This window comes from Ovis canadensis, chromosome 19 (genome assembly GCF_042477335.2).
Source record: "Ovis canadensis isolate MfBH-ARS-UI-01 breed Bighorn chromosome 19, ARS-UI_OviCan_v2, whole genome shotgun sequence".
Lineage (NCBI taxonomy): Eukaryota > Metazoa > Chordata > Mammalia > Artiodactyla > Bovidae > Ovis > Ovis canadensis.
Window position 1 is genome coordinate 69,454,031 of NC_091263.1, and position 26,487 is coordinate 69,480,517.

Below are 26,487 nucleotides of genomic sequence, written 5' to 3' on the forward strand. Positions count from 1 at the left end.
CCTACTCCCTCTTCAAGTAGTGATAGTGGTAGTGAAAGTCGCTCAGTCGTGTCCGACTCTTTGCGACCTCGTGGATTGTAGCCCGTCATCCTCCTCCGTCCATGGGATTCTCCAGGCAAGAATACTGGAGTGGGTTGCCATTCCCTTCTCCAGGGGATCTTTCCGACCCAGGGATCAAACCTGGGTCTTCTGCATTGCAGGTAGATTCTTTACTGTCTGAGGCATTAGAGAAGCTCCCCTCCCTTCATGTTCTCTCTCTCTCTCTCAAAAAAAAAAAAAAAAAAGCCTTGTTGTTTCTAAGTTATTCCTTCATTACCAGGAAATTCTACTTCTGCAGTGATAGCCAAGCCTTGCCCTGCATGAGCAATCCTTGGGAAAATGTAGCAAAATGCAAGCTTCCTCAGAACCATTCCATAAGGATTCAGACCTGATGGGTCCAGGATGGGACCCAGGAATTTTTACATTTTCAGCAGGCGTCCCACAAGGACCATGCTCTGGATCTTGCTGCTTGGTTATAAGAATGTGCTCAGTTGCTCAGTTGTATCTGACTTTTTGTGATCCCATGAACCGTAGCCTGCCAGGCCCCTCTGTCCATGGGATTTCCCAGACAAGAATACTGGAGTGGGTTGCCATTTCTTTCTCCAGGATGTTATAAGAATAGATATTCATAGAAGTTTCATTTAATACAGCCCCTCACTTTAAAATAAATTAAAGCCAAAGACTGCTGAGGCATGAGAAACAAATAAAGTAATCCTTATAACGAAGCAGCTGTTTCCTTTCTTTCTCAAACAGCTTGTACTTCTTTTTGCCCAATTCCTCCTAGTATAGGGCAAGAACTGCATCATGCATGCTTCTTTATCCTCAGTATAAGTGTAGTGCCTGGCACCTAGTATGTGCTCAATAAATATGTATTTAAGTAGATGTTCCCCTTTCTGGCTATCAGTCTAGTGAGAGCTGGCTTTCTTGAGAGTAAATCCCTGACTGTACGCAGCCCAGTTTTGTCTGGGGGCCTGCCTGATTTCTCCAGCAGGGTTTGGGGCTGGAGGGAGCCTGCAGACCAGGGCTAATTATTGCCACGAAGTCATTAATGCAGAATCAGGCCCCGAGTAGATTCCCAGGGAGATAGACACTGAGGGAGCCTTTCATGCTTGGTGGGATGGGAGCTGCTTTTTCTCAGAGAACGTTCCCAGAGCGCCCAGGCGACTGGCGTGGTCTGGTGGGGGTGGCTTGGCAGCCGAAATGGGGTTCGTGGAGCAAATGTGGAGGGGGCTAGTGTTGATGCCACAGTTCTGGACAATATGGAGTGTGGCAAGTCTGACTCTGGAGAAACACAAGCCCCAGGATCTGCTGTGAGAGACAGGCCTGTGTCAGCTCTGAAGGACGGGTGGGTTCCAGGCGAGGCTGTGGGTGGATGCATCCTGTGGCCTGGGCCCCCTGGACACCCCTGCCCCTTGGCCCGCTGTTCAGCGCTCCCAGTGATGCTGCCTCTGTGTATCTGCCCAGCTTTTCCCTTCTGCTCTCTGGGCCCCCACGTTCCCCAAGTACCCCATGCTCTGTTTTCTGGCCATTGCTCATGCTTGTCCCTGGGCCTGAAACTATCTCTCCCTACTCGCTCTTCTGGCTAAACTCGATCATCCTTCAAACTCTAGCTCAAATGTTGCTTCTTCCACACAGCTTTCTCTGACCCCATGGCAGTCGGGATAGTCTGGGTTGTGTTGCAGTAACGAAGATCTTACTAGCTTGAAGAAATCGAGGTCTGGTGTTTTTTGAATGATTGGTTATTTAAATTCCACAGTGCTTTACAACTTTGAAAAGTTTCACACACATGACCTTCTATATTCCCACGTGTGTTAGTTGCTCGGTCGTATCTGACTCTTTTGCAATCCCAGGGACTGTGTATCCCAGCAGGCTCCTCTGTCCATGGAGTTTCCCAGGTACGAATCCTGGAGTGGGTAGCCATTCCTTTCTGCAAGGGATCTGCTCAACCCAGGGACTGAACCTGTGTCTCCTGCATTGCAGGAAGACTCTTTACCATCTGAGCCACCAAGGAAGTCCTGGAATAACCCTGTAATAATTTTTTTTTTTAAAGAAGCTCCTACCCTGTATCTCCCCTTGCCCTGCCTTCCTTCTCCCCACTGGTAACCACTAGTTTGTTCTCTGTATCTGTGAATCTGCTGCTCTTTGGTTTTATTCACTAGTTTGCTGTATTTTTAGATTCCTCGTACAAGTAACATCATCCAGCACTTGTCTTTCAGCAGTTTCTTTCTTGCTCATACAGCGGCACTGACCTAGGGTGGCCAGAAGGCTCACGTATTGTTTCATGAACTTGAGCTTTTAGTGGGTCGCTTGGACACATGCTTCTGTTAGGACAGCAGCACTCGTGTGAAGGAACAGGGCAGACCACACCACCTGGCTCTGAATGCCGCCGTCTGAAGGGCCGTGTGTGCCTTCGGCCACAGCAGGTCCTCTGGCCAGAGCTGAGCTCAGCAGGAACGTGTCATCACCGCTCACCCCTCAGAGGGGGACCTGGAGTGTTTGTGGACAGTCCTGCCATCTCCTGGGATCCCTGAAGTAGGTTCAGTGCTTCCCCTGGACGTCCTCCACATGGCTCTTACCATACTGTCCCATACGCCATCTCCAAACCCCCATCCGGTCCCCTTTACCCCACAGGGTGAATCCAGGATGGCTAGGGGCTGGGTCTCGCTCCTTTCTGAGACCCCCACACCCGGCCCTGGTATGACCCAGAGGAGACGCTTGGTGAACGGTGGACGCATGGCTGAGTGACCTGCCCCTGCCCCTCTGCAGCACTAGCCCCTGCCCACGGTGGGGGCTGTGTGGCCCATCTCCAGCCCCCATGACTCTGGACCCTCCGTTCTGCAGGCGCCGGGTCCTGGCCATCTCAAATGGGATCGAGCACATTGGGGACCTTCGCTGGGAGCTGGCCTTGTGTCTGCTGGCGGCCTGGACCATCTGTTACTTCTGCATCTGGAAGGGGACCAAGTCCACGGGAAAGGTAAGAGATGGATCTTCAGCTCGCTGCAGGAGGGGAGGGGGCGAGTGGTCCTCGTGCAGGCTCACAGGTGACCCAGCACCTGGGGCATCAGCTCCTGGTTGGGAGCCAGGAGGGGCACTGTGCAGCACTCTGGAGTCCAGAGTTGAAACACCCTGTCCACCGGCTGTTCGCCACATGCCTCAGGGTTGTTCACATCCCCCTTCTGTGCCTTGGTTTGCTCACCTGTGAAATAGCAAAGCCTCATCCTGTTTTCTTCCTGGGTTGAGAGTCACATACAGGAAGGAGAGCTGAAGTACTTTAGAAACCAGGGAGTGCTAAACTACGACCATGGGGGATTTTGTGATGAGGACCTGGGCTCCAGGAGTGTGCTCGGGCGGGTGGCGCGGGCTGTCTCCACTGATGGACCTGGGTCTCACCCGCCTGCGGTCTGTGAGGGGAAGGCCAGCCGCCTCCATCCTTCTGCGCTGTCTGTACCACGTGGCCTCCAGTGCCTCACTGTTGTTTGTTTGTTTTCTAGTCGATCGGTCGTATCTGACCCTTTGCAACTCCATGGATGTAGCCCACCAGGTTCCTCTGTCCATAGGATTTCCCAGGCAAGAATGCTGGAGTAGGTTACTATTCCCTTTTCCAGGGGATCTTCCTGACCCAGGGATCAAACCCGCATCTCCTGCATTGCAGGTGGTTCCTTTATGGCTGAGCCACCAGGGACCATAGGAGAAGAAAGATGGGAGCAGACAGCAAGCTCTGGCCTGAAAGTCACAGCGGCTCTTCCACTCCCAACCCGCTGCCCAGAGCCTGAGACACGGCTTCACCAGCTGCCAGGGAGGCTTAGACACGAGGGACCAGAGGGATGTCTGACGACTGTAGCCGTCGGTGCCACAAGAGTCACGTGTGCAGCTCGTGGCCAAGTCCAGCCCATCCGTGTATTTTATTTAAAAAAAGGGGGGGAGGAGAATTCGTTACCAAGATGTAGAAACCAGGTAATTTCATTTGAAATATATGAAAAAACCAACAGGTTCTCCCTTGGAAAGTTGGAAGACTGGGCACCACTGGGCTTGTGTACCTGCCTGGCAGCCTTGGGCTGGGCTGAGCTGAGCAGCAGCCACCTGCTTCTATGGGTACTCGGTTGGCCGCAGTCCACAGTCCTGTGGCTGAGTGTCAATGCCATGAACAGCGTTAGTTGCTCAGTCATGTCTGACTCTGTGTGAACCCATAGGTTATAGCCCGCCAGGCTCTTCTGTCCATGGAATTCTCCAGGCAAGAATACTGGAGTAGGTAGTCATTCCCTTCTCCAGAGGATCTTCCCGACCCAGGGATCAAACACAGGTCTCCCATATATTGCAGGCAGATTCTTTACCATCTGAGCCACCATTGACTTCCTCATTTGTGGGAAAGAGGAAGATAGGGCTTTTTAAAAATGCCTGTGTCACCCTGACCGTGTCATAGTCTCTGGCTGCCGGCTTCTGGTAGGCAGTTGCTCGTAAGCTTTACTCTTAAGTCATTGGCGGAGGCAATGCGTGGAGACAAAACCTCTGAGGAAGTAAGAACTTAATGACTCTGGGACCTTTTGCAAAAGATGGTCCCCTCAGCTCCCAAGGTGGCAGGTGGGATGACGAACCAACTGCTAAAATGTGGGAGGTGGGCAGACCTGAGTGAGAGGACTTAGAAGAACACAGAAGAGACGTCAACAAGCCTCACGTTATGAGCTATCAGGAGGCTGAGGACGTACTAGAAAGTAACCATGAATGTGCCTCAGGGGCCAGAAAGTAGGACAGAGACTCTCGTGTCCCTTCAGGCGAGATGATTTTGCCGATCTTTGCTTTCTCTGATTCGTGTCTTCAAGACAATAGGATTTTTTTTTCTCTTTTTCCAAAGTATAAAAATCACTGCATTATCAATCTACTATTTTAGACTACATGCATCCTGCTCCCATGCACCATTCCCTTCCTTCCCCCCACCCCCAGCCACTGCTTTTTTTGGCTAAAAAAGAGGAGACAGACTGCAGGGGGTGAGAACCAGAATTTAAAATCAGGGTCCACATCCCAGGTCTGTCTCTCACTGACTGAGACCTGGGGTGAATCACTTACCTTCTCTGAGCCTGTTTCCTCTTTGGCCAAATAGGGATTGGTAAGTGAGCTCATCTCACGGGGTGGTTACAAGACTGAAATGCATGGCTGCACATTTTAACGCTTAGCAGAACGGAGAACTGATCATAAGTGTGAGAAGCAGATGGTGATTTTTAAAAATCTTGTTGTCAAACTTATTCATCCAAGAAATAGTTTCTGAGTATCTGCTTGATACCTGGCATTATTCAGTGGGCATCTAAGATGAATAAAACACAGCCTCTACCCTCCACAGGTGATCTGTGTGACAGTGCTTCGTGAACCATCTGAAACAGGGGGGAGGGCTGTCATGCTTGGTGCTCTTGTTGCTTCTACTACGATGACCAGCTTTTCGGGTGTTCACTCGGGGCCAGTGGAGCCTGGCTGGGTGGCAGTTGTCTAAGGCTGTGGGGAGGACAGTACGGATGAGGTTCTGATGTGTGCACATGTGTGGGCTGTCCCCGTGAACATGTGGCCTTGGGCTGTCGGGCCTGGGCGTGGGCCATGGTGGGAGGCAGCTCAGTCCCAAGGCAGGACCGCTTGCCACTGGCGGGACCGTCAAGCCTGTGTGTCAGAGAATCCCAAGGCAGGGACCCAGTATCAAGGAAGGCCCAGCAGGCTACATGCTGAGGGACTTCAGAAGAGGTTTAGGGGGAGGCAGGAAGATGGTTACTGAGTGCTTCACAAGCCCATTCCATTCAGAGCCTGAAACAACTGCATGAGACACAGGGGCCGGCATTATCTCCATTGTACAGATGAGGAAACTGAAGATTTGTGGGGTTCTATAACCCCACAAGGATACTCAAGAGCACTCACGTGGGGAAGGGGGAGGGGCTGGGATTGACCTCACGCCCTGGTGACTGCATAGCCCAGGCTCTGGGAGAGTGCACCATCGACCCTGTCACGTGTGGCCTGAGGGCAGTGACGGTTCCCTTACAGGTGGCTTATGAAGAGGCTGTTAAGAGCACATAGTAGGTGCTCTGTGACTGTTGGATGCAGCTAAATGGTCCTATTAAGGGAAATGTTGACATGAGCAATTAAGTCCTTTCCTTAAGACTGCGCTTCATGGGCTCTTCTCCATGTTCCATGCCCAAGACCAGGATGAGTGTCCAGGATGAGATGTGGGTTTCAGGACCTGCAAGGTTCCTTGAAGACGATCTGGTCCATCCACACCCATATTTTATGGATGAGGAAACTGAGGTTCAGAGAGCAAAAGGGACTTGTTCACAGTTACATGGTGAGTAAGTGTCAGGTCAGGACCTGCTCTGATGGCCCAGCTCCCTTGCTGTTCAGTGGCTTAGTTGTGTCTGACTCTTTGCAGCCCCATGGACTGCAGCACGCCAGGCTTCCTTGTCCATCACCATCTCCCAGAGCTTGCTCAAACTCATGTCCATCAAGTCGGTGGTGCCCTCCAACCATCTCATCCTCTGTCACCCACTTCTCCTCCTGCCCTTAGTCTTTCCTTCCCAGCATGAGGGACTTCCCTGGCTGCTTATCAATAAGGTTCTGGAGGTCACGTCTGACAGCTCGAGGAGAATAGGAGGCCCCAGATCAGCATGTGGTCTCTAGGGTCTGATGCTTTTATTTATTTTGTTACTGTTTGTTCACCTCACCTTGGATGTGAGCCCAGCGTCCAAAGACTTCAGATTTTATGTAAAAGCAGTTAAAAATAAACGCAGGTCATCTGAGTCTTAGTGAGTGGGCAGAGGTCGCCCCTGCCACCTGTCTGCAGGACTCTGGCCAGAGTCACCCTCAGGGGTCAGTTCAAGGAAGCAGGAGGGACTCCATCTTCCTGCTGTTGTCCAGGCCATGCCCGAGCTGGCATTTCCTCTTCACCCCAAGTTCCGCCCGCTATCCATACCTGGGCCTCAGGAGAAATTTCTGAAATTTCATCAAGTTGAGGAAAAGTTCCTGGCTCCATCCCATCTCCAAGGCAAAAACTGTAACCCCGACTGTAACTCAGTTGAGACCACAACCCTTGCTCAGGAGTGGATGCAGACACTGGAGGCTCAGCCTCTTGGCAGGTGCTTCGGTAAGTGTGGATTTAGGATCAGGGCTTCCCCGGTGGCTCAGATCGTAAAGAATCTGCCTGCAATGCAGGAGACCCAGGTTAAATCCCTGGATCGGGAAGATCCCCTGAAGGAGGGCATGGCAACCCACTCCAGTATTCTTCCCTGGAGAACCCCATGCACAGAGGAGCCTGGTGGGCTACAGTCCATGGGGTCACAAAGAGTCAGACACAGATGATAGACTAACACTTTGTCTTTTCACTTCACAAATAAGTAGATCCCAGATGAGACTGTGGCAAGGCCTCAGGTGGAGGTGTGACAGTGCTCTCCGTTGGTCTGCGGGGCGGTAGGGGGGCCCCGAGGCTGTGTTGGCATCGGTGTCCCCTACCCCACGAAGGATAATCGCTGCATGTGACCTTTAGCTCCATCTTCTCCTGTACCTTCCTCAGCACTTTCCATCCTTCTGACATCACAGACCCACATTCAGGGTCTCCCAGGGTCTGAGTGAGCAACCTGGACACTCAGAAGAGGCTGATCTGGCTGGAGAGATGGTCTCTGGGATCCAGCTTCAGTGTAGAGCAAGTGGTGCATGCCTGCTGCTTAGTAGGCTTTTGTGGAAAGGCTGAATCCCACCTGTGTGGGGCTCCCTGCAAGGGGCCAGGATGCACCCGGGGCGACGGTGGACAGTCTTGCCCCCGAAGAGTGTGCACTCCCCCCTGGGTGCGGTAGACACCGACAGATGAGCAATTATGGTTCTGTGTAGTAGTGCTCACATGAAGCAGTAAACTAGAGAATCAGGTCCTGTGAGCAAGGGGATTCTAATGGCAGAGACCCAGCTCTGGAATATTAGAATACAGCTTGTCTGGGCTGGGAGGGTTTAAGTCCAAACCCTATTGTACAAGTAAGGAGGTGGAGGCCCAGAGAGGTCGCAAAATTTGCCTGAGGCCATCCTGCTTGGAAGGAGCAGAGCTCCTGCTTTCCCTAAAACTTGGCCTCATCTGTTATGATACCTCCAGCTGGGGGCTCATGTCCAGCTTCAAAGACAACATGTAGATCCAATTTCTGAGCGTGTGACAAGGGCTTAGTAAGCCATTTATTTTCTTGCCCCAGTTTTAGTTCCACACAGTTATTCATCCCCTCACTCTAGACGGTATTGAAAATTCCCAGAAGTCTGGATTAACAAAATAAATAAGAACATTTCTCAATTGTAAATGAGTAAATATAGGATTCTGAAACACTTGGTTTCTTTAGGAAGAAACTTCCAAGCTGTTAATAGGTTGTCATCTTCTGGATGATAAACGTTCTCAGTCTGGATAATTGAAATCAAGTGGCTAAGACATGGAGACAGCTTTGTCATTTTCCTGTGTTCTTGATTTTTTGTTTTGGTTTTGGAGATTTTCTCTTTTTAGAGCAGTTTTAGGTTCACAGCAGAGTGAAGCAGGAAGTCCAGGGATTTCTCATCTACGCCCTGCCCTGACACTGTGTTCCCTCCCCCATTATCAACAACCCCCACCAGAGTGGTACATTGGTTAAAACTGATGAGCCTATATAGACATATCATATTCTCCCAAAGTCTATAATTTATATTAGGGCTCACTTTTGGTGTTGTACAGTCTGTGAATTTGGACAAATGTGTAATCCTGGCAGGCTACAGTCCATGGGGTCGTGAAATGTTGCACACGACTGAGCAACTAAGCACACACATAACACTTACTGCCTAAATCACTCATGGGTCAGACAGTAAAGAATCTGCGTGCAGTGCAGGAGACCCTGGCTTGATCCCTGGGTGGGGAAGATCCCCTGGAGAAGGGAATGGTAAGCAACTCCAGTATTCTTGCCTGGAGAATTCCATGGACAGAGGAGCCTAGCAGAATACAGTCCGTGGGATTGCAAAGAGTTGTACACGAGTGAGTGATTAACACTTTCACTTTCCTAATGTATAATGACATGGATCTAATATTAAAGTCTCATATAAAGTAGTTCTACTACCCTAAAAATCTGTGCACTTCCTGTTCATCTCCCCCTACTTCCCCATCCCTGGCAACCACCAAAACCCAATCTTTTTGCTGTCTCCATACTTTTGACTTTTCCAGAATGCCGTATCATTGGAATGATACTGTTTGTAGCTTTTTTTAAGATTGACTTCTTTCACTCAGCAAGGTGCATTTAAGTTTCCTCCATGTCTTTTTGTGTCTTGATAGCTCATGTCTTTTTATCACTGACTAATATCCCGTTGTCTGGATGTGTACCACATTCACCTGTGGATGGACTCTTGGGTACTTCCAAGTTTGACAACTAGGAATAAAGCTGTTATGAACATACATGTATAAGCATTTGTATGGGCTTAAGTTTTCAACTCTTTGGATAAATACCAAGGAACTTAACTGCTGGTTCTTATGGTAAGAGTATGTTTAATTTTATATGAAGCTACTGGACTATCTCCAAAGCGGCTATACCAGCTTACGTTCCCACCTTCAGTGTAAGAGAGCCCCTGTTGCTCTGTATCCTTGCCAGCATTTGGTATCATCAGTGTTTTGGATTTGAGCTGTCCTACATCCTGACTGGTATGTGGGGCCTCCCTGGTGGCACTGTGGTAAAGAATCCACCTGCCAAGCAGGACACTCGGGTTTGATCTCTGGTTCAGGAAGATTGCCTGGAAAAGGAAAAGGCAACCCACTCCAGTATTCTTGCCTGGGAAATCCCATGGACAGAGGAGCCTGGCGGGCTGCAGTCCATGGGGTCGCAAAGAGTCAGACACGACTCAGCAACTAAACAACAACAATAGACGTGCAGTGGTATTTCCTGATCATAGTAACTTGCATTTCCCGGAGCGTAGGTGATGGGAAGCATCTTTCCATTCGCATATTTACTATCCGTGTATCTCCTTGGTGAGGTGTCCGTTGAGGTTTTTGACCCATTTCGTTATTGGTTGTTTGTTTTCTTATTGTTGAGCTTTAAGAGCTCTTTGTGTGTTTTGGATAACAGTACTTTATCAGATGTGTCTTTTGCAAATATTTTCTCCTTGTCTGTGGTTTGCTTTCACATACTTTTGAGATTGTCTTTTGTGTAACAGAAAATTTTAATTTAATGGAGTCCAACCTAGTTCCTTCCCAGATTGTGCTTTGGGTGTTATATTTTGTCTAAAAGTCTCTGCCATATGCAAAGTCTAGGTTTTCCCTAGATGACTTTTTATAGTTGTGCATTTTGCATTTAGATCTATGACCCATTTTGAGTAAATTTTTGTAAAGGGTGTAGGGTATGTGTCTCAATTCATTTCTGCATATGAATGTCTGTTTGTTGAAAAGTCTTTGCTTTTCACTCATTTTTTGTCACCAGATTCATCTTGCTCATCCCTGCCACTGGGTCCTTTCTATGGCCTCATAGGCCTGAAACCGCTAATTCATTTGGACAACTTCTCCTCTAACATCTCGTCTAAGTATTAGCCAAGTCTACCTTATAACCACCTTAGAAAACACCTTGTCTTCTCCATTTTTATTGTCAATCCATCCACTCACCCACCCACCTAGACATTTAACAATAGCTCCCCAGGTCCTCTAGAGAGAAAATTGCCCTTAGAATTTCCCATTTGCACAAACATATTGAAAGTGAAAGTCACTCAGTCTTGTCCAACTCTGCAACCCCACAGACTGTACAGTCTGAGGAATGCTCCAGGCTGGAATACTGGAGTGGGTAGCCTTTCCCTTCTCCAGGGGATCATCCCAACCCAGGGATCGAACCTGGGTTTCCCGCATTGCAGGAGGATTCTTTACCAACTGAGCTATCAGGGAAGCCTGTTGCTGACATGCAAAATGATACAACCAAAATCCTTTATGCTCTACAAAACAATAATTTAAAATAAATTCCAGATGTTCTTGTCTTTATTCTGTGTTGTCGTACTGCCCCATGGAAACATTAGAGGAGGGTGATCCTAGTACCTGCTCTGCATGCTTGCCGAAGAGTGTAGAGACTCATCTTTACTATGCGTCCTTCTCTTGTGGCTTTGCTAGGCCTTAGCCTGACCCATGGATCAGTCAGCATTGGTCTTTCACAGAAAATCTGACCCATGACCTGCTTTTGTAAATAAGGTTTTGCTGGAGCACAGCCACATCCATCTTTCTGCATCTCTGTCAACTTCTTCTGTGCTGGTACAATGCCAGAGTTGAGTAATTGCAGCGGAGTATGTGGACCCACAAAGCCTAAAATATGCACTATCTGGCCCTTCACAGAAAAAGTTCTTGGATCTCTAATCTGTTAAACTAATTCATGAAAACTGTTTGCCACGCAAAAAGAAACTAACATCAAAATTGTTGTCACCCAAAGCACGGACCATTTGAGATACTGAAAAGTTACAGTGATGATTTGGGATAGAGAGCTTTTCCGAAGGATCCTTAAAAATCTCACCCCAGCTCTGCCAGCTCCCAAATGTGCTGGGTTTTTGTATCTAAATGCTCACTTGCAGTGAGTGTTACTCATTGATTATTTTATTAATCCACTAAGTGCCTTATTGCTCACCTACTGTGTGCCAGGTACGAGACTGTTGGGGGGGGCTCTTTTTAGGGGTGAGTGAGTCAGACTGTGAAGCTGATTGTCAGATGAAGAGTGAGCAGTTATAGGAATGTTTTGGGCAGAGAATGGGGGCTGGAGGGGGAAGAATGAAGGCAGGAGGTCCCCTTGGGGCGAGGAGGGTAAAGGAAAGCAGTACTGAGTGGGCCCCCCATCGATGATGGCAAGGATGGGAAGGGAGTGTCCAGGTGAGCAGCATAGATGAAATTCTCAAGTGGGGGAAGGACCTGGTGAATTGGAGAGGTGACACAGAACTGGGGCCAGATGGAGTAGATGGTGGCATATGATAGGGCAGGGCTCAGACCTTGCAGACTTTCTCAGCTGTGCTGAGCGGTCGGGGATTTTATTCTAAGGGCAGTGGGGAACCACTGGAAGATTTTAAGGAAGGGTGACATGATCTGACTTTCATCCCTAAAAACTGGCTCTGGCTACTCATTGTGAATGGGTGGCGGGGGCAGGGGGGCTGCAGAATGGAGAGGTTAGGGAACCCAGTTAGTGTGTGTCCAGGGTGGAGGTGCAATGCACGGAGAGAGGTGATCCAATCAGAAACACCTTCCGGTGTGGCATCCTCGTTCTGCAGGACCTGATGGTGCACCAGAGTTTGAGAATTTTCTCTTTTTTGACCTTTTTTTAAAAAAAAAAGTATCTATCTATGACTGCACTGGGTCTTCGTTGCTGCTGGTGGACTTTCTCTCGTTGCAGAGAGCTTGGGCTACACTCCAGTTGCAGGGCACAGGCCTCTCACTGTGGTGGCTTCTCTTGCTGTGGAACCCAGGCTGTAGAGCACACGGGCTTCAGTAGTTGCTGCATGCGGGCTCAGTGGTTGTGGCTTATGGGCTTAGTTGTCCCACAGCTTGTGGGATCTTCCTGGACCAGGGATCGAACTGGTGTCCCCTGCATTGCAAGGTGGATTCCTAACCACTGGACCACCAGGGAAGCCCTCTTTTTTTGACTTTTGAATGGGCTGACTGGTCCAGCTCTTGCCTGGATGCTTTGCCCTCTGCAGGCAGCCCTCCCTGCCCACCAGATAGTCAGGTGCCCTCTCCTGCTGCCCCCACACCCCCCGGGCTGGCTCCTGTTCTCTGTTCTGTCTCCCTGAGCGTTCCTCCTTCTGTCCTCCTCTGGAGAATGATTTATGGATTTTTCCCCCTCGTTTCCTGGTCTCCAGGAGCAGTGGTTGGGAGGGGAGGGTGCTGCAAAAACAATTCTGGGCCCCTCCCCCTCCTGCTGCTGCCACTTTAAAGGAAGCTGCAGGATTAGCTGGGATTTTAAGAAGAATCCTGCCTTTTCACTGCTTTAGGCCACTGTTTTTATCCTTTTCAGAGCTCCAGGACACCAAGGCAGGAAAAAAGAAAACACACACACAGACAGACGCGCTCACACAGAAACAGCTGCAAATAGCCTTGAATTGATTTTTTTTTTCTTTTCCTTCCTTCATTCACCAACAAGTAGAGGAGTTGGAGGTGGTACAAGGACTCTTTTTTTTTTTTTTCCATTTATTAAAGTGTAGTTGACTTACAATGTTAGTTTCAGGTGTATAACATAGTGGTTCAGTAATTTTATAGATTAAACTCCAGATGAAGTTGTTATTTTGAAATATTGGCTCCACTTCCTATGCTGTGCTTACATCCTTGTAACTTATTTATTTTATACCTAGTAGTTTGTACCTCTTGGTTCCCTTCACCTGTCCTCCTACTGGTAACCACTAGTTTGTTCTCTGTATCTGTGAGTCTGCTTCTGTTTGTTACATCTGTACAAAGACTTTTTTTTTTTTCTTTTCATTTCATTTATTTATTTAATTTTGGCTCTGCTGGGTCTTGGTTGCCATGTGTGGGCTTTCTCTAGTTGCAGTGAGCGGGTCTACTGTTTCATTGTGTCATGCCAGCTTCTCATTGCAGTGCCTCCTCTCGTTGCACACAGAGGCATGGTGGGCTAGAGCCCATGGGGTTACAAAGAGTCAGACCTGACTTAGCGACTAAACAACAACAAACATTCTTGTTGCAGAGCATGGGATCTAGGCTGTCTGGGTCCCAGTAGTTGCAGTGCGTTGGCTCCGTAGTTGTGGTGCAGGGGCTAAGTTGCTCCACAGCATGTGGGATCTTCCCAGACCAGGCATCAAACACTTATCCCCTGTGTTGCAAGGTGGGCTCAACCACTGGCCCCCCAGGGAAGCCCGGTACAACGACTCTTAAACAGCCTGCCTTCTCTGCATAATGCTAATGGTAAAGAAGATGCTTAAGTGGCACTTTGATCCGGGCCTGGTTCCAAGGCCCTTGCTACATTAACCCACTGAGCATTCCCTGGTGACTCAGATGGTAAAGAATCTGCCTGCAATATGGGAGACCCGGGTTCAGTCCCTGGAGAGGGAAATGGCAACCCACTCCAGTATTCTTGCCTGCAGAATTCCATGGACAGAGGAGCCTGGAGGGCTACAGTCCATGGGGTCGCAGAGTCAGACAAGACCGAGTGACCAACACACACGCAGAAGAGAACGGTACGGTTGTTATCCCCATTTTGCAGATGAGAAGATAGAGGCTCACAGGGCTTAAGCTGCTTATGCTAAGCTCCTGGGGGAACGGATGCCTCCAGGATTGGGGAGGAGCAGGGTGGGGCCCCTTGGCAGGTGAGGGTGCCTGCTCCAGCCAGCTTACCCCTGACCTGCCAGATGGAGATGCAGGCTGGGGGGCAGGTATCAATAGCTCCTCCTCAAGTGTGTGCCTTTCCCCGCCCCCTCCACCCCACTGCCACCAAGGCAGGCCGGAGCTGCCAGCAGGGGAGCCATCAGGAGCCCCACACAGAAAATTTATTCTTCAGGAGCACCCTGTAAAGTGGCTGATGGATTCAATGAGGCGTAAAGCAGTAGCAAAGGGGGCAGGGGGAGTGAAAGGGAAAGATGTGTGAAAGGGAAGAGAACAGGCCCAGGAAAGGAACTGGGCAGCGCTGTCTCTGGGCCCTCAAGTGGCCTTTGTTGCAGCCCGAAGCAAGCGGGAACGGCGTTGGTGGTGGGGCTCTCCCAGCGCCCGCTGCTGTCTGCATTCAGAGAGGAAACTAGAGCGTTCATGAGATGCATGCAGAGAGCCCCGCAAGGAGATCTCCTGCCCTCCAGCCCCGGGGCCCGAGGACACCCGAAGCTGCTGCCGAGGGTCCTTTGTGCGGCGTTGGGAGCTCTCACACCGCTGGTCTGGGGAGAGCCGTCGATTGTCACATGAAGTCAAAAGAGTTTAGCGTCTTGATTCAGCCCTTTCTTTGGCTTTGAATGACAGCGCTTCACCTTTAGCGGGAACCCTGGCAGCGAGGAGGGTTGGAAAGGAGGGAAGCTTTGCGGCTGGGTAATACTGTCTTTATTGAAGCACAAAGGCCCCCCCAAAGTCCGACTGGTTGCTGGTGGGAGGGGTCCTACAGGGCTGGCTGCCTCCTGAGAAAGCCCTCAGCACACAGAGGGGGGCCCGAGGGGACTGGGTGCTATTAACCCTTCCAGAGCACCCCAAGGAGCCCAGCCCCTCCAGGCGCCATCCATGTGTACCCATGTCACTGGGAAATGAGCTGCCCTCCTGAGTGGCAGAGGCAAGGAGTCCAGATGGCTTTGAGCTCCACGTGAGATCAGGCATGATGCCGCAGATTCAACCAGAAACGGGCAGAGATATTTGTGGTGTGCCACTTCAATCTTAGTGCCAGGCTGAGCACTGCAGGGGAAATTTAAAAATATTGCTAGCTGGGACTTCTGTGGTGGTCCAGTGGTTAAGACTCCATGCTTCCAGTGCTGGGGACACAGGTTTGATCCCTGCTTGGGGACCTAAGATCCCACATGCCACTTGGCATAGCCAAAAAAAAAAAAGTAAAAAATGAGATAAATAAATAAAAATAAAAGACTTACTCGCCGTGTACCCTGCCTTCAAGAATCGGGCAAAGAAGCCAAAGACAGAGCTGGCAGTGGAGACCGGAATGAGCCCGTGTTTGGAGTCAGGAGTCCTGCCCCACCACGTGGCAGCAGCGTGGGTCAGTGCAGGCCATCATCAGCCTCACTGGCTGTTCCCATCACTCCATTTCTCTCGGCCTCAGTTTCCCCTTCTTTCAAGTGTAGTGTAACAGGTGCGGTGACAGGTGGCGGGTACTGTGTTGGTGTCACTAGAACCTTTGAACCACAGCTTGCCTGGGAGGTGCAGGACATGGGGTCAGCGTGTCCAGGAGGCTCTGGGCAGGTGACATGTGGGCTGGCTCTGACAGGTGTGGCGGGAAAAGTGACGGGCAAAGACCCAGAGAGGCACCGGGGGAGCAGAGAGGGAAGGTGCGAGCTTGTGCAGAGTGCAGGCTGGGCAGCTAAGCTGAGGCTGGCCTGTTGTGGCGGCAGCAGTCACTCCAGAGTACTTGTCTCCCTCCAGGGGGCCTGCCGGCCCCCCCCTGCTCTGCACCCCTGTGGCCACCTCTGTTGGTCAGCATTCAGCCAGAGAAGCAGAACCAGCAGATTCTGTACGAAGCGTTGGTGTTGTGAGGTGGGCCGGGCAAGGCTGGCATGCAGAGGGCAGGCTGCAGCTCTCTGTAGGAGACCGTGGCAGTGACCACAGGCGAACCTTCCTCATTAGAGAAACCTCAGTTATGCTATTAAGGCCTTTCCATCAATTGCATCAGCCTACCCAGGTCATGTAGAACAGTCTCTCTTACTTAAAGTCAACTGATTTTGGACTTTGATGCTATCTATAATACACCTTCAGAAAACTAAGATCATGGCATTCGGTCCCATCACTTCATGGCAAATAAATTGGGAAAGAGTAGAAGCAGTGACAGACGTTATTTTCTTGGGCTCCAGAATCACTGCCGATGGTGACTGCAGCCGTGAAATTAAAAGACGCTTGCTCCTTGGAAGGAAAGCTATGAACACACCTAGACAGCATATTAAAAAAACAGAAATCACTTTGCCAATCACGGTCCGTATAGTCAAAGCTGTGGCTTTTCCAGGAGTCATGTACAGATGTGAAAGTTGGACCATAAAGAAGGCTGAGCACTGAAGAATTGGTGCTTTCCAGTTAAGACTCTTTGAGAGTCCCTTGGACTGCAAGGAGATCAAACCAGTCAATCCTAATGGAAATCAGTCCCGAATATTCATTGGAAGGACTGATGCTAATGATGAAGCTCCAATACTTTGGCCACGTGATGTGAAGAGGCATCTCGTTGGCAAAGACCCTGATGCTAGGAAAGATTAAAGTCAGGAGGAGAAGGAGGTGACAGAGAATGAGATGGATGGCATCACTGACTCAATGGACATGAGTTTGAGCAGACTCTGGGAAGGACAGGGAAGCCTGGTATGTTGCAGTCCGTGGGGTCACAAAGAATTACATACGACTGAGCAACTGAACAACAAGCTCTTCCTTCCCTACCACCCTGCTTTCTCCTCCGCCTCCTCCAGGAGGCCTTCTGGGGCCCCGCACCCCCATCCTTCTCAACCTCCTCTTCCCTTCACTGATGGCTCTCGCCCACAGCAGCTTCCAACTGTCCTGTGTTAGCCTCTCATTGTCTCGTGACTGCTGGGCTTGTGGGTCCAGAGACATTTCTTACCCCGTAGGGCAAATATTTGTGAAACATTCCTGTGTACCATGTCCTGTGCCCAGGACCACAGATATCAACTCTAAACAAGTTTAGAGGCTGGGCGTGTAGGCAGAGAAGTAAACAGACAGTTACAAAATGTCCCTGTGCTGGAGATGAATGCAGCCCCAGGAGGCAGTGGGATCCAAGCTGGCTGGGGAGGTGCAGATGGTTATTAATTACCCAAAGGCAGAGGAGAAAGGAGATTCTAGGTCAGAGGGCCCAGGTACAAAGGCCAAAAAGCTAGCGTACTCCCCCTCCCTATCTTCTTCTTTCCCTCCTCCTTCCTCCTCATATATGTTGGCTAGCATCCATTGCACGATGGGCTGTTTAGTTGCTCAGTTGTGTCTGACTCTTTGCAACCCCATGGACAACTACAGTCCGTGGGATTTCCCAGGCAAGAATATCGGAGTGGGTTGTCATTTCCTTCTCCAGGGGATCTTTCCAACCCAGGGATTAAACTTGGTTCCCCTGCACTGGCAGGCAGATTCATTACCCCTGAGCCACCTGGGAAGCGCTGCATGACCAGGGCCCTTGTGCATTTTTCTGTGTCCAGGGTAACCCACATGGTAGATCCTGGGAACCATCGCGTGTTGATTTCAGTCAGCAAACAAATGTGTGTTTGCTCGTCACGTGGTAGGACCTGTTGGATTGAGGTAAAAGTCCTGAAGTGTTTCCTGGCAGTCACACAACCAGGCTTTCTCCCCTGACCTCCCCTGCGGGTAGAGAGACAGCAAAAGGAAAACCCGTCTTGGGGGAGAGGGGTGGAAAATGGAGCAGGGTGAATGGGAATGTGCGCGGTCCGGCTGCAGCTATAGGTGCGAGACCCTCTGTGGGGACGAGGTGCAGATGAGGGGCAATTGCTGGTGGGGAGGGGTGCAGGGAGATGGGCAGGGGGCCACAGAAGCTGAAGAGTCACGCAGCCCAGGTTCTAAGTGCGGATCCTCCCCCCAGCTAAGCAAATGACTTTGACTTTACAAAGCGCCAACCGTGTGCCTGACGTTGGGCTCAGTGCTTCTGTTCATTGTCTAATTTAACACCCCCCAACAGATGGACAGGGGAGTATCAGCAAGTCGACTTTAAAAGTGAAGTCCTGGAGGGCTAAGTGATGTGCTCGGATAGGTCACATGGCTAGTGGAGACAAGATTTGATCCTACACTTGATCTTAGCCAAAAGGCCGAGAAGCGATCGGAGACAAGATTTGAACCCAGGTCTACAGAGGGTCACAGAGAGTTAGACACAACTGAGCGATAAAGCATGCACGCTACCTAGGTGGCTCCCCAGCCAGTGTTCTTCCCAGTGGTGAATGCAGAGCCTTCAGTAAGTGAGCCTCCACCCGCCTGCCAGCCTGAGTGCGCACCGCTCGCCCAGCGCTGTTGGTGGGGGCCGGGGAGGTGGGGCGGGGAGAGCAGAGCCAGGTGGACAGAGTTTGCGCCATGGCCCTGCCTCCAGCATGACCTCCGGTGTGCGCCTTTCTTTGCCCTGGAGCTGCTTCCTCGGCCTTCACCACAGGGTCGTCGGTGCACACATCTCATTGGGTTGCTCTAGACCTTGAACGAGGTGATGCCTGTAAGTTACCTGCTTGTCACACAGTAAACACACGAATTGCAATTGTTTTTATTTTATGGCTGAGATTTCTATAAACCCATGCTCCAACTTCAAAGAGTTTTCAGTCTAGTGGGGCAGTAAGACTGGATTCATTCACTTGAAGATAATAACAGGATTTTGTAGTACAGATCACAGGGCCCCCAACCTCTAGGCCACTGAATGGTACCTCCTGTCAGATCAGTGGCAAAATTAGAAGTAAAGGGCACAGTAAATGTAATACGCTTGAATCATCCCGAAACCATCCCCCATCCCTACCCTGGTCCATGGGAAAACTGTCTTCCATGAAACCAACCCCTGGTGCTGGAAAAGTTGGGGGCCGCTGGATAGATGATGGCCCAGTCACTGCTGGGATGGAGTTTCAGTAAGGAAGTTGCTGTGGACCACAGCATTCTGGAAGGGCCTCCTGGGAGGAGGTGTGAGCGGCACGTTGAAAGACAGCCGTGTGGAGGGCAGGGCTGTGCCTTCCCGGGGTAGGGAGAAGGGGCATCCCGGGTGGCCGTGGAGGCCGGGACGTGATCGGCTGGGCCAGGCTCCAGGGTTGGGCTAGACCAGGTCCTGCGGGCCGTGCGGAGCCACTGAGAGTCTTGTGCAGCCTTGTGTGTGCGCAGTCACTCAGTCGTGGCCGACTCGGAGACCCTGTGGACTGTGTAGCCCACCAGGCTCCTCTGCCCATGGGATTCTGTCCAGTATTCTCTAGGCAAGAATCCTGGAGCGGGTAGCCATTTCCCTCCTCTGGGGGATCTCCCCAGCCCAGGAATCGAACCCGTGTTTCCTACATCTCCTGCACTGCAGGCAGATTCTTTACTGCTGAGCAACTGGGGAAGCCCTTGAGAGCTCTTGAGCAGGGGTGTATTGGAGAGTAGAGGGGTCACTGATAGGCCCTTACATTGCTGTCTGTGCTGGGCAGCATCTCTCTTCCTTCCTGATTGACAGCAACTCTCCCCCAATGGATAATAAACAAGACCCCCGCCTCCCCACCTAGTGAGAACATAGCAGCAGATGGTAACTCACTCTGCAAAAGCCAGGCATGACCGTGGTCCTGAATCACAACCATGCTGTGTCACAGTTTGACTGGCCCAGTACTCTGGTGGTTATCATATCAAAACCAGGAAGCCAGGGCTGACTCCATGCCCGCCCTGGCACCACGGCCTTCATGAGCCCTGTTGATCGACCCAGCACCCCTGTTGATGATGAGGTTTGTATTAATGCCTCCTTACCACCTGGAAATGCAGGTCGTCAATAATCTACCAGCCCAGGTTAAGTCCAAGAAAATCTATAGAATACCCCCTTTATATTTTAAAGGGCGAGCAGAAAGGAAGCAACATATACTAAAACAATATGTGTTTTGACATGTAAACACTCAGGTACAAACATGCCAGACTCAACGGGGCGGGCACCACCCCGGTGTGATTGCGTTCAACTATGAGGTGCGAGAGCCGAGGTTCCACTGAATGTTGTCGGTTCTTTTTCTCTGCAGTTTATATCTTGAAATAAGAGCTGAGCAATACATTATGATGGAATCACCATGAATGCCACAACCACAGCGGGGACTGATAGGAAGAGGTGGCACTGGCACTTGGGTTCCACCAGTGGCATTGCCAGTAGTGGCATGATTTTCTCAAGTGATGGATGACATTTGGTAAAGCACCAAATTAAAGAGAGCACAGTCCACTTTCCATTCATATGGTAAATTGCATTTCTGGAACATTCAGTTTCTATTAAAATGGGGTGAAAATACTTTGAGGTTATATATAAAACAGAGTTAGATTCTAGGCTTAATAATTATAAGCAGGACTTCTCTGGCGGGCCAGTGATTAAGACTCTGAGTTTCCAATGCAGCGGGGCTCAGGTTTGACCCCTAGATGAGGGACTGAGATCCCACATGCTGTGTGGCATGGCCAAAAAAATATTACAAGCCACACACATGAGTGTCTGGTGGCACATTTGGAAATCCCGAGAAATAGGGCAGTACTGTTGTAGGGGACTGTGCCCGTGCATGTAGGATTGCCAGCTTACCTTGGTCATTAAATGCTGACCCTCAGTCTTTATGGTCACCTAAAATAGCCCTTGAGCTTCCCTTGTGGCTTGGCAGGTAAAGAATCTACCTCCAATGCAGGAGATACAAGAGATTCAGTTTCTGTCCCTGGGTGGGGAAGATCCCCTGGAGGAGGGCATGGCAACCCACTCCACTATTCTTGCCTGGAGAATCCTATGGACAGAGGAGCCTGGTGGGCTACCCTCCATGGGGTCACCAAGAGTCAGACACGACTGAAGCAACTGCGCATGCACACAAAACAGCCTTATATGTCCCCTGGTGGCCCTTTAGAGGACAGTACTGCTTTTGCAGCAACTGCCAACTTGTATTAAATTCTTTAAGCTTCACAACCATCTTGTGAAGTCACTGTTTTCATTCCCACTTCCTGGATGGGCACACTGAGGCTTGAAGAAGTGCCATAACCTGCTTAAGGCCCCAGAGCTGGGACCAGAACCATCTCTGTTTTTCTACCTCACCGGAGCATTTATTACTGAGTTCGTGTTTTGTGGGACCATGTGCCCTAGGATTACTTCAGCATGCATTTATTAAACACCTACTGGATTACAGGCACCCTGGTGAGTCCTGGATACAGAGAGGCAAATATCTAAGATGTGGTCCCTGTGGACGACGTGGGCTGGTACAGAGAGTGGATGGGATGAGGGTTGTGGCTCAGGAGAGGAACAGAAAGCAGTTCAGAGTGGCCAGTGCACAGACCTGGAAAGGGGACAGAGGGAAACAGGCTGGAGTGGCAGGGAGGGGTGGCTTAGGAAGGGCTTGTAGGCAGGCCTCGTAATAAGATGAAAGCGGTGGAGTGCCGCAAAGGGCTTAACATGGAGGGGGTGTCATGGCCAGGATTTCTTTATAGAAAGGCCACTGTGGTTGCAGCGTGGGGAGTGGGTACGCAGGGGCCAAGGTTGGATTCCACATAGTGGTCATTCGGGAGAAGGTGGTGGCAGCTTTGAGGAGAGAAGAGGGTGGTTTGGGAAATATGCAAGCGTGAGAATCCATCCATCCATTCCCGGTACCTGAATGAAGAGGGTGTAGGGGGCTGGAGAGGCCCAGGCTGCTTCCTGGCTTGAGTGGCTGTGCTTGGTGGTGCCATTGGTGGGTCAGGATAGTGTCAGAGCGGGGAGAGCTGTGGCTGGAGTTGGGGGAGATGTGCCTCTCTTTGGGGACCCATTAGGTTTGCGATGCCTCTGAGGCTGCAAGTAGGGATGTCTGGGTGGTGGACGGGAAGCCTGGAGCACTGCAGAGAGAGGGATGTGGAGGGGAGTCATCAGCTTTCATGTTTGGATTTCTTTACCTGGGACCCAAAATGCTTCAAGAAGCCCCTGAACCCCGTGGAATTGTGTAAAAATGATGGAGTCATGAGAATAAGTACATTTTGCTAGGGTGTGAGTCTATAGCTATCATCTGATTTTTGAAAGGGCCTGTGTCCCCTAAAAGATGAGAAACTTCTGACATGCCATATTTCACCTGATCTGAGTTGCACCATATGGTGGCTCAGCCGTGTCTGACTCTTTGTGACCCCGCGGACTGTAGCCCGCCAGGCTCTTCTGTCCACGGAATTCTCCAGCCCAGAATACTGGAGTGAGTTGCCATGCCGTTCTCCAGGGGATCTTCCCAACCCAGTGATCAAACCCGAGTTTCCCACCTTGCAGACAGATTCTTTACAGTCTGAGCCTCCAGGGAACCCACGAGAATGCTGGAGTGGGTAGCCACTGCCTTCTCCGGGGGATCTTCCTGACCCAGGAATCAAGCCCAGGTTTCCTACCCTGAGGGCAGATTCTTTAGCTAAGTGTGGGCCACCAGCGAAGTCCATCTTATACACCAGAAGGCACCTAATGTGTCCAGTTAAGAGGAATGGGCATCAGAAGCAGAAGCACTACTAGTCAGTCTGCTCTACGCTGACTTGACACTGGTTACTCCCTGTGACATGTGAGCTACCGCGCCAGACTCCTGTTGCTTTGAAGATCCTTTATGCCTCCTAAAGGAATCGGCAGGTTCTCCGGTCTGCACTTGTGTTGTTTGAGGTGCCATAGTAATCAGCTTGCATGTGCCGCAGTAACAGTGTGATCCAGCTACATCTGCTGGTGGGTATCTTCTCAGATTCATAAAGTTGTTTCTTTGCAAGAAAATGTGTGATCATTTCTCTACAATGATTTATATTTGCTTTACAGTGTCAACTTTCACTCCCGTGTCTGAAACACAGTATGATCTTTTTAAAAAAGACATCGTAAACCTTCAAACACCAGTTGATTTAAATTGATTTAAAATATTTTAGCCCCACAAGCCCATAACTCAACTGAAGTGGTGATAATAGGATCAGCTCTGACCCCAGTCCCTTCTCCTTAGAGGGGTGGCATCCTGATTTCAGAGATAATAAGGTGAATAGTGCTAAATGCATGCATCTTAGAGCTGATGGAATTAGAGCTCTGGGAACAGGTGGGATACCTAGGGAAAGAATTCAAGAGAAGGATGAAGGGTAAGGTCCATATAGTCAAAGCATGGTTTTTTCAGTAGTCATGTATGGATGTGAGAGTTGGACCATAAAGAAGGCTGAGCACTGAAGAATTGATGTTTTCCAATTGTGGTGCTGGAGAAGACTCTTGAGAGTCCCTTGGACTGCAAGGAAATGCAACCAGTCCATCCTAAAGGAAATCAACTCTGAATATTCATTAGAAGGACTGATGCTGAAGCTGAAGCTCCGATACTTTGGCCACCTGATGCAAAGAGCCAACTCACCAGAAAAGATACTGATGCTGGGAAAGACTGAAGGCAGGAGGAGAAGGGGGTGACAGAGGATGAGATGGGTTGGATGGCATCACTGAATCAAACGACATGAGTTTGAGCAAACTCTGGGAGATAGTGAAGGACAGGGAAGCCTGGCATGCTGCAGTCCATGGGTCGCAAAGAGTTGAACACAATTTAGCAACTGAATAACAGCAAAAGATATGGGACTTTGGGAGCTGAGAGATGAGGGAAGTAGAGAAGGGCTAGAAGGGGGGCCTGGAGGGGAGCAGGAGAGGGAGGGCCCCCTGAAGCTGGCCACGCCTGCAGAGGGCTATGAAGGGCTGCAGGGCAGTGGATCCCAACTGTGTATCTCTCTCCCTTTCAAAGGCTTTATTCATTTGAATTCAGAAGCTGGACTCAAAGAGGATGCAGTGAGGTCGTCATGTAGGTGACACTGTTATCCAAGAAAGACACACAGAGGGAGGAACAGATTAGAGGAGAAAGTGATGGTTTTGATTTTGAGCATGTGAGATTGTAGATAGGAAATCCAAGAGGATGTACAGAAACGGGAGTTGAAAATATGGGTCTTAAACTCAAGAGATACCACTGGGCTGGTGAGAGACACTGAAGACCATCAGTGCATCAGTGGTTCTGAAAACCATGTGTGTGTGTGCTGAGTCACTTCAGTCGTGTCCGACTCTTTGCGACTCTGTGGACTGTAGCCCACCAGGCTCCTCTGCTCATGGGGATTCTCCAGGCAAGAATACTGGAGTGGGTTGCCATGCCCTCTTCCAGGACATCTTCCCAACCCAGGGATCAAACCCATAGCTCCTGCACTGCAGGCGGATTCTTAACCCCTGAGCTACCGGGGAAGCCCTCTATAGGAATAGGTAAGAAAAGCCACGGGAACGTGTAGAGAAAGAACAGATGTGAGAGGAGGCCGGTCTTCCGGGAAGCAGCTTAGAAATCTGCAGACACAGCAGGCAGCCGCCAGAACAACTAGAGGGGGGGCTCGTTCCCCATCTACCTTGGCATCCACTGTGCCCACTGCAGTGTCTGGCACATAACAGATCAAAACTGGCCAACTGGTTGATTAGCTGATGGAGAGAATGTGTGAGAAGATGAACCTGTAAATGACTTTTAAAAAATCACGAGGAAAGGAAGCAGGAAAGCAGAAACTTTCTAATGGGGATAAGTGTTTAAGCTGGGAACTGGGAGAAAGACAAAGGCTAAGAAGCTATTAGACTTGACTTAATGGGGCCCTCTAGTGTCCTTGGGGGTGGCCCCTGGGTGGAGAGGTGGGAGATAAGGCACCTGAGGCAAGAACAGGAAGCAACATAGATTGTTCTTTTAACAAATGAAGTTGTTTTGGAAGGAGCATGTTATGGCTACTGCAGGTGGTCTGGGAGGGACCTGTGTTGCTGAGGATGCCTGAGGAAGGGCCCAGGAGAGCCCCCAGTAAGTGGCCTGTGGGATAGACGGGAGGCAGTCTGTCTCAGTGAACAGGTGATGTTGAAAGGATGCAGGCAGCATCTTGCCTTTCTGGCTAAGACACAGCCCCCACGCATGGATGCTCTTCTTCCCCCTCCATCACCAAGAGCGTGTTGGATATTGGAGGAAGAGGACACAGAGTGGTATTTCTGGCCCAACAGCCTCCTTGCACCTGTAGAGCCCTGCCCGGGATTTAAGGGTGTGTTTTCATGGTGCCCTTGGTCGCTATGGTGACAGCAGCCTTCCAGTCCAAGGGAGATGGATAATGTTTAAATCATTATTAGCCAAGGTACCAATGTGTTTTCCAGGCAGTAAATAATAGCTCCTAATGCTGGTGGAAGCTTGGCTGGGCACTGCATGGAATATTTATGTCATTTGGACTATTCTGGGGATTTGTTTTCATTTTTGTGGTCTTCATGGTGGAGCTATGTAAAAATCAATAGCATTGACTCTCTCACTAATCTTAATTCACCGTGAAATAGGCTTAATACCAGATTCCCCTTCCAGTGATTTTTCTTTTTCAGATGTCCTGTGGACAAGGACTTGAATTGGGCTCAGCCATCTTCATGGATGTCGTTGTTCTTCAAGCCTCTTGTTTGCTCCAGGCCCAGCTTCCCCGTCCCTGTGCAGATCTTGTTTCTTTCTTAAAGGTGCAGTTCTTCCTAGGCTGAAGCTCCCTGGGTGCTCACTCTTCTTGCTGTGAGGAATTTACTCGCAGAGCACATTGTAGGTCCAGAGTCCTTGGAGCAACAGGACAGCCCATGCCCCTTTCAAAGCCCAGCTCCAGGAGGGCCTCCCTAGGAACACCGCTGCCACCTGAGTTGCCTGCACGTGTCCCTAAGCTCCCATTACCATCCACCAAATGGTCTGTTGACACGACTGTCACTGTCTGGGGCTGGCTCATTCACCAGCATAATCTCCGAGGCCAGCCCAGCAGCTGGCACCCAGGGGGGCTTACAAAACAGCTAGTGAATTGAACTGGACAGAAAGCCCTTCACACTCAGATGGAGAGGCTTGGGCAAGAACAGAGCCTGTTTGCACCAAAAGCCCATTGTAGACTGATGGGAGTATGTCCTGTTGCGTTCATTCTTGCTGGGTTATTGGGGTTTGAGTGTGCTCATTCACCAACTGTTTACAGCCTTCATGGGCCTCTGTGAGAAAAAGTCAGAACCACAGAGATACGGCTCAGTACGGGAGAGGCAGGCGCAGGAGAGGGCAGAGTGAGAAAAGAGCTCAGTAGAGAGAGGAGGCTCTGAGAGGTGTTGACTAAGGGCCACTGTGCCTGCTGCGGTGGAGATGCTAGCTCCCGAGGGAGGTGAGAACTCAGCCACGTTCCATGGACTTGAGAACCTGCTT

At 50.3% G+C, this 26,487-nt stretch overlaps 1 protein-coding gene across 3 annotated transcripts in view; it reads left to right on the forward strand.

Moving 5' to 3' along the window:
• Window positions 1-26,487, forward strand: part of SLC6A11 (solute carrier family 6 member 11) — a 124,056-nt gene that overhangs the window by 24,260 nt on the left and 73,309 nt on the right. For all 3 annotated transcript variants that reach the window (XM_069562445.1, XM_069562444.1, XM_069562443.1), the window contains exon 5: window positions 2,881-3,013. In XM_069562445.1, the coding sequence (XP_069418546.1) occupies window positions 2,881-3,013 (133 nt within the window). The remainder of the gene's footprint in view (window positions 1-2,880; window positions 3,014-26,487) is intronic.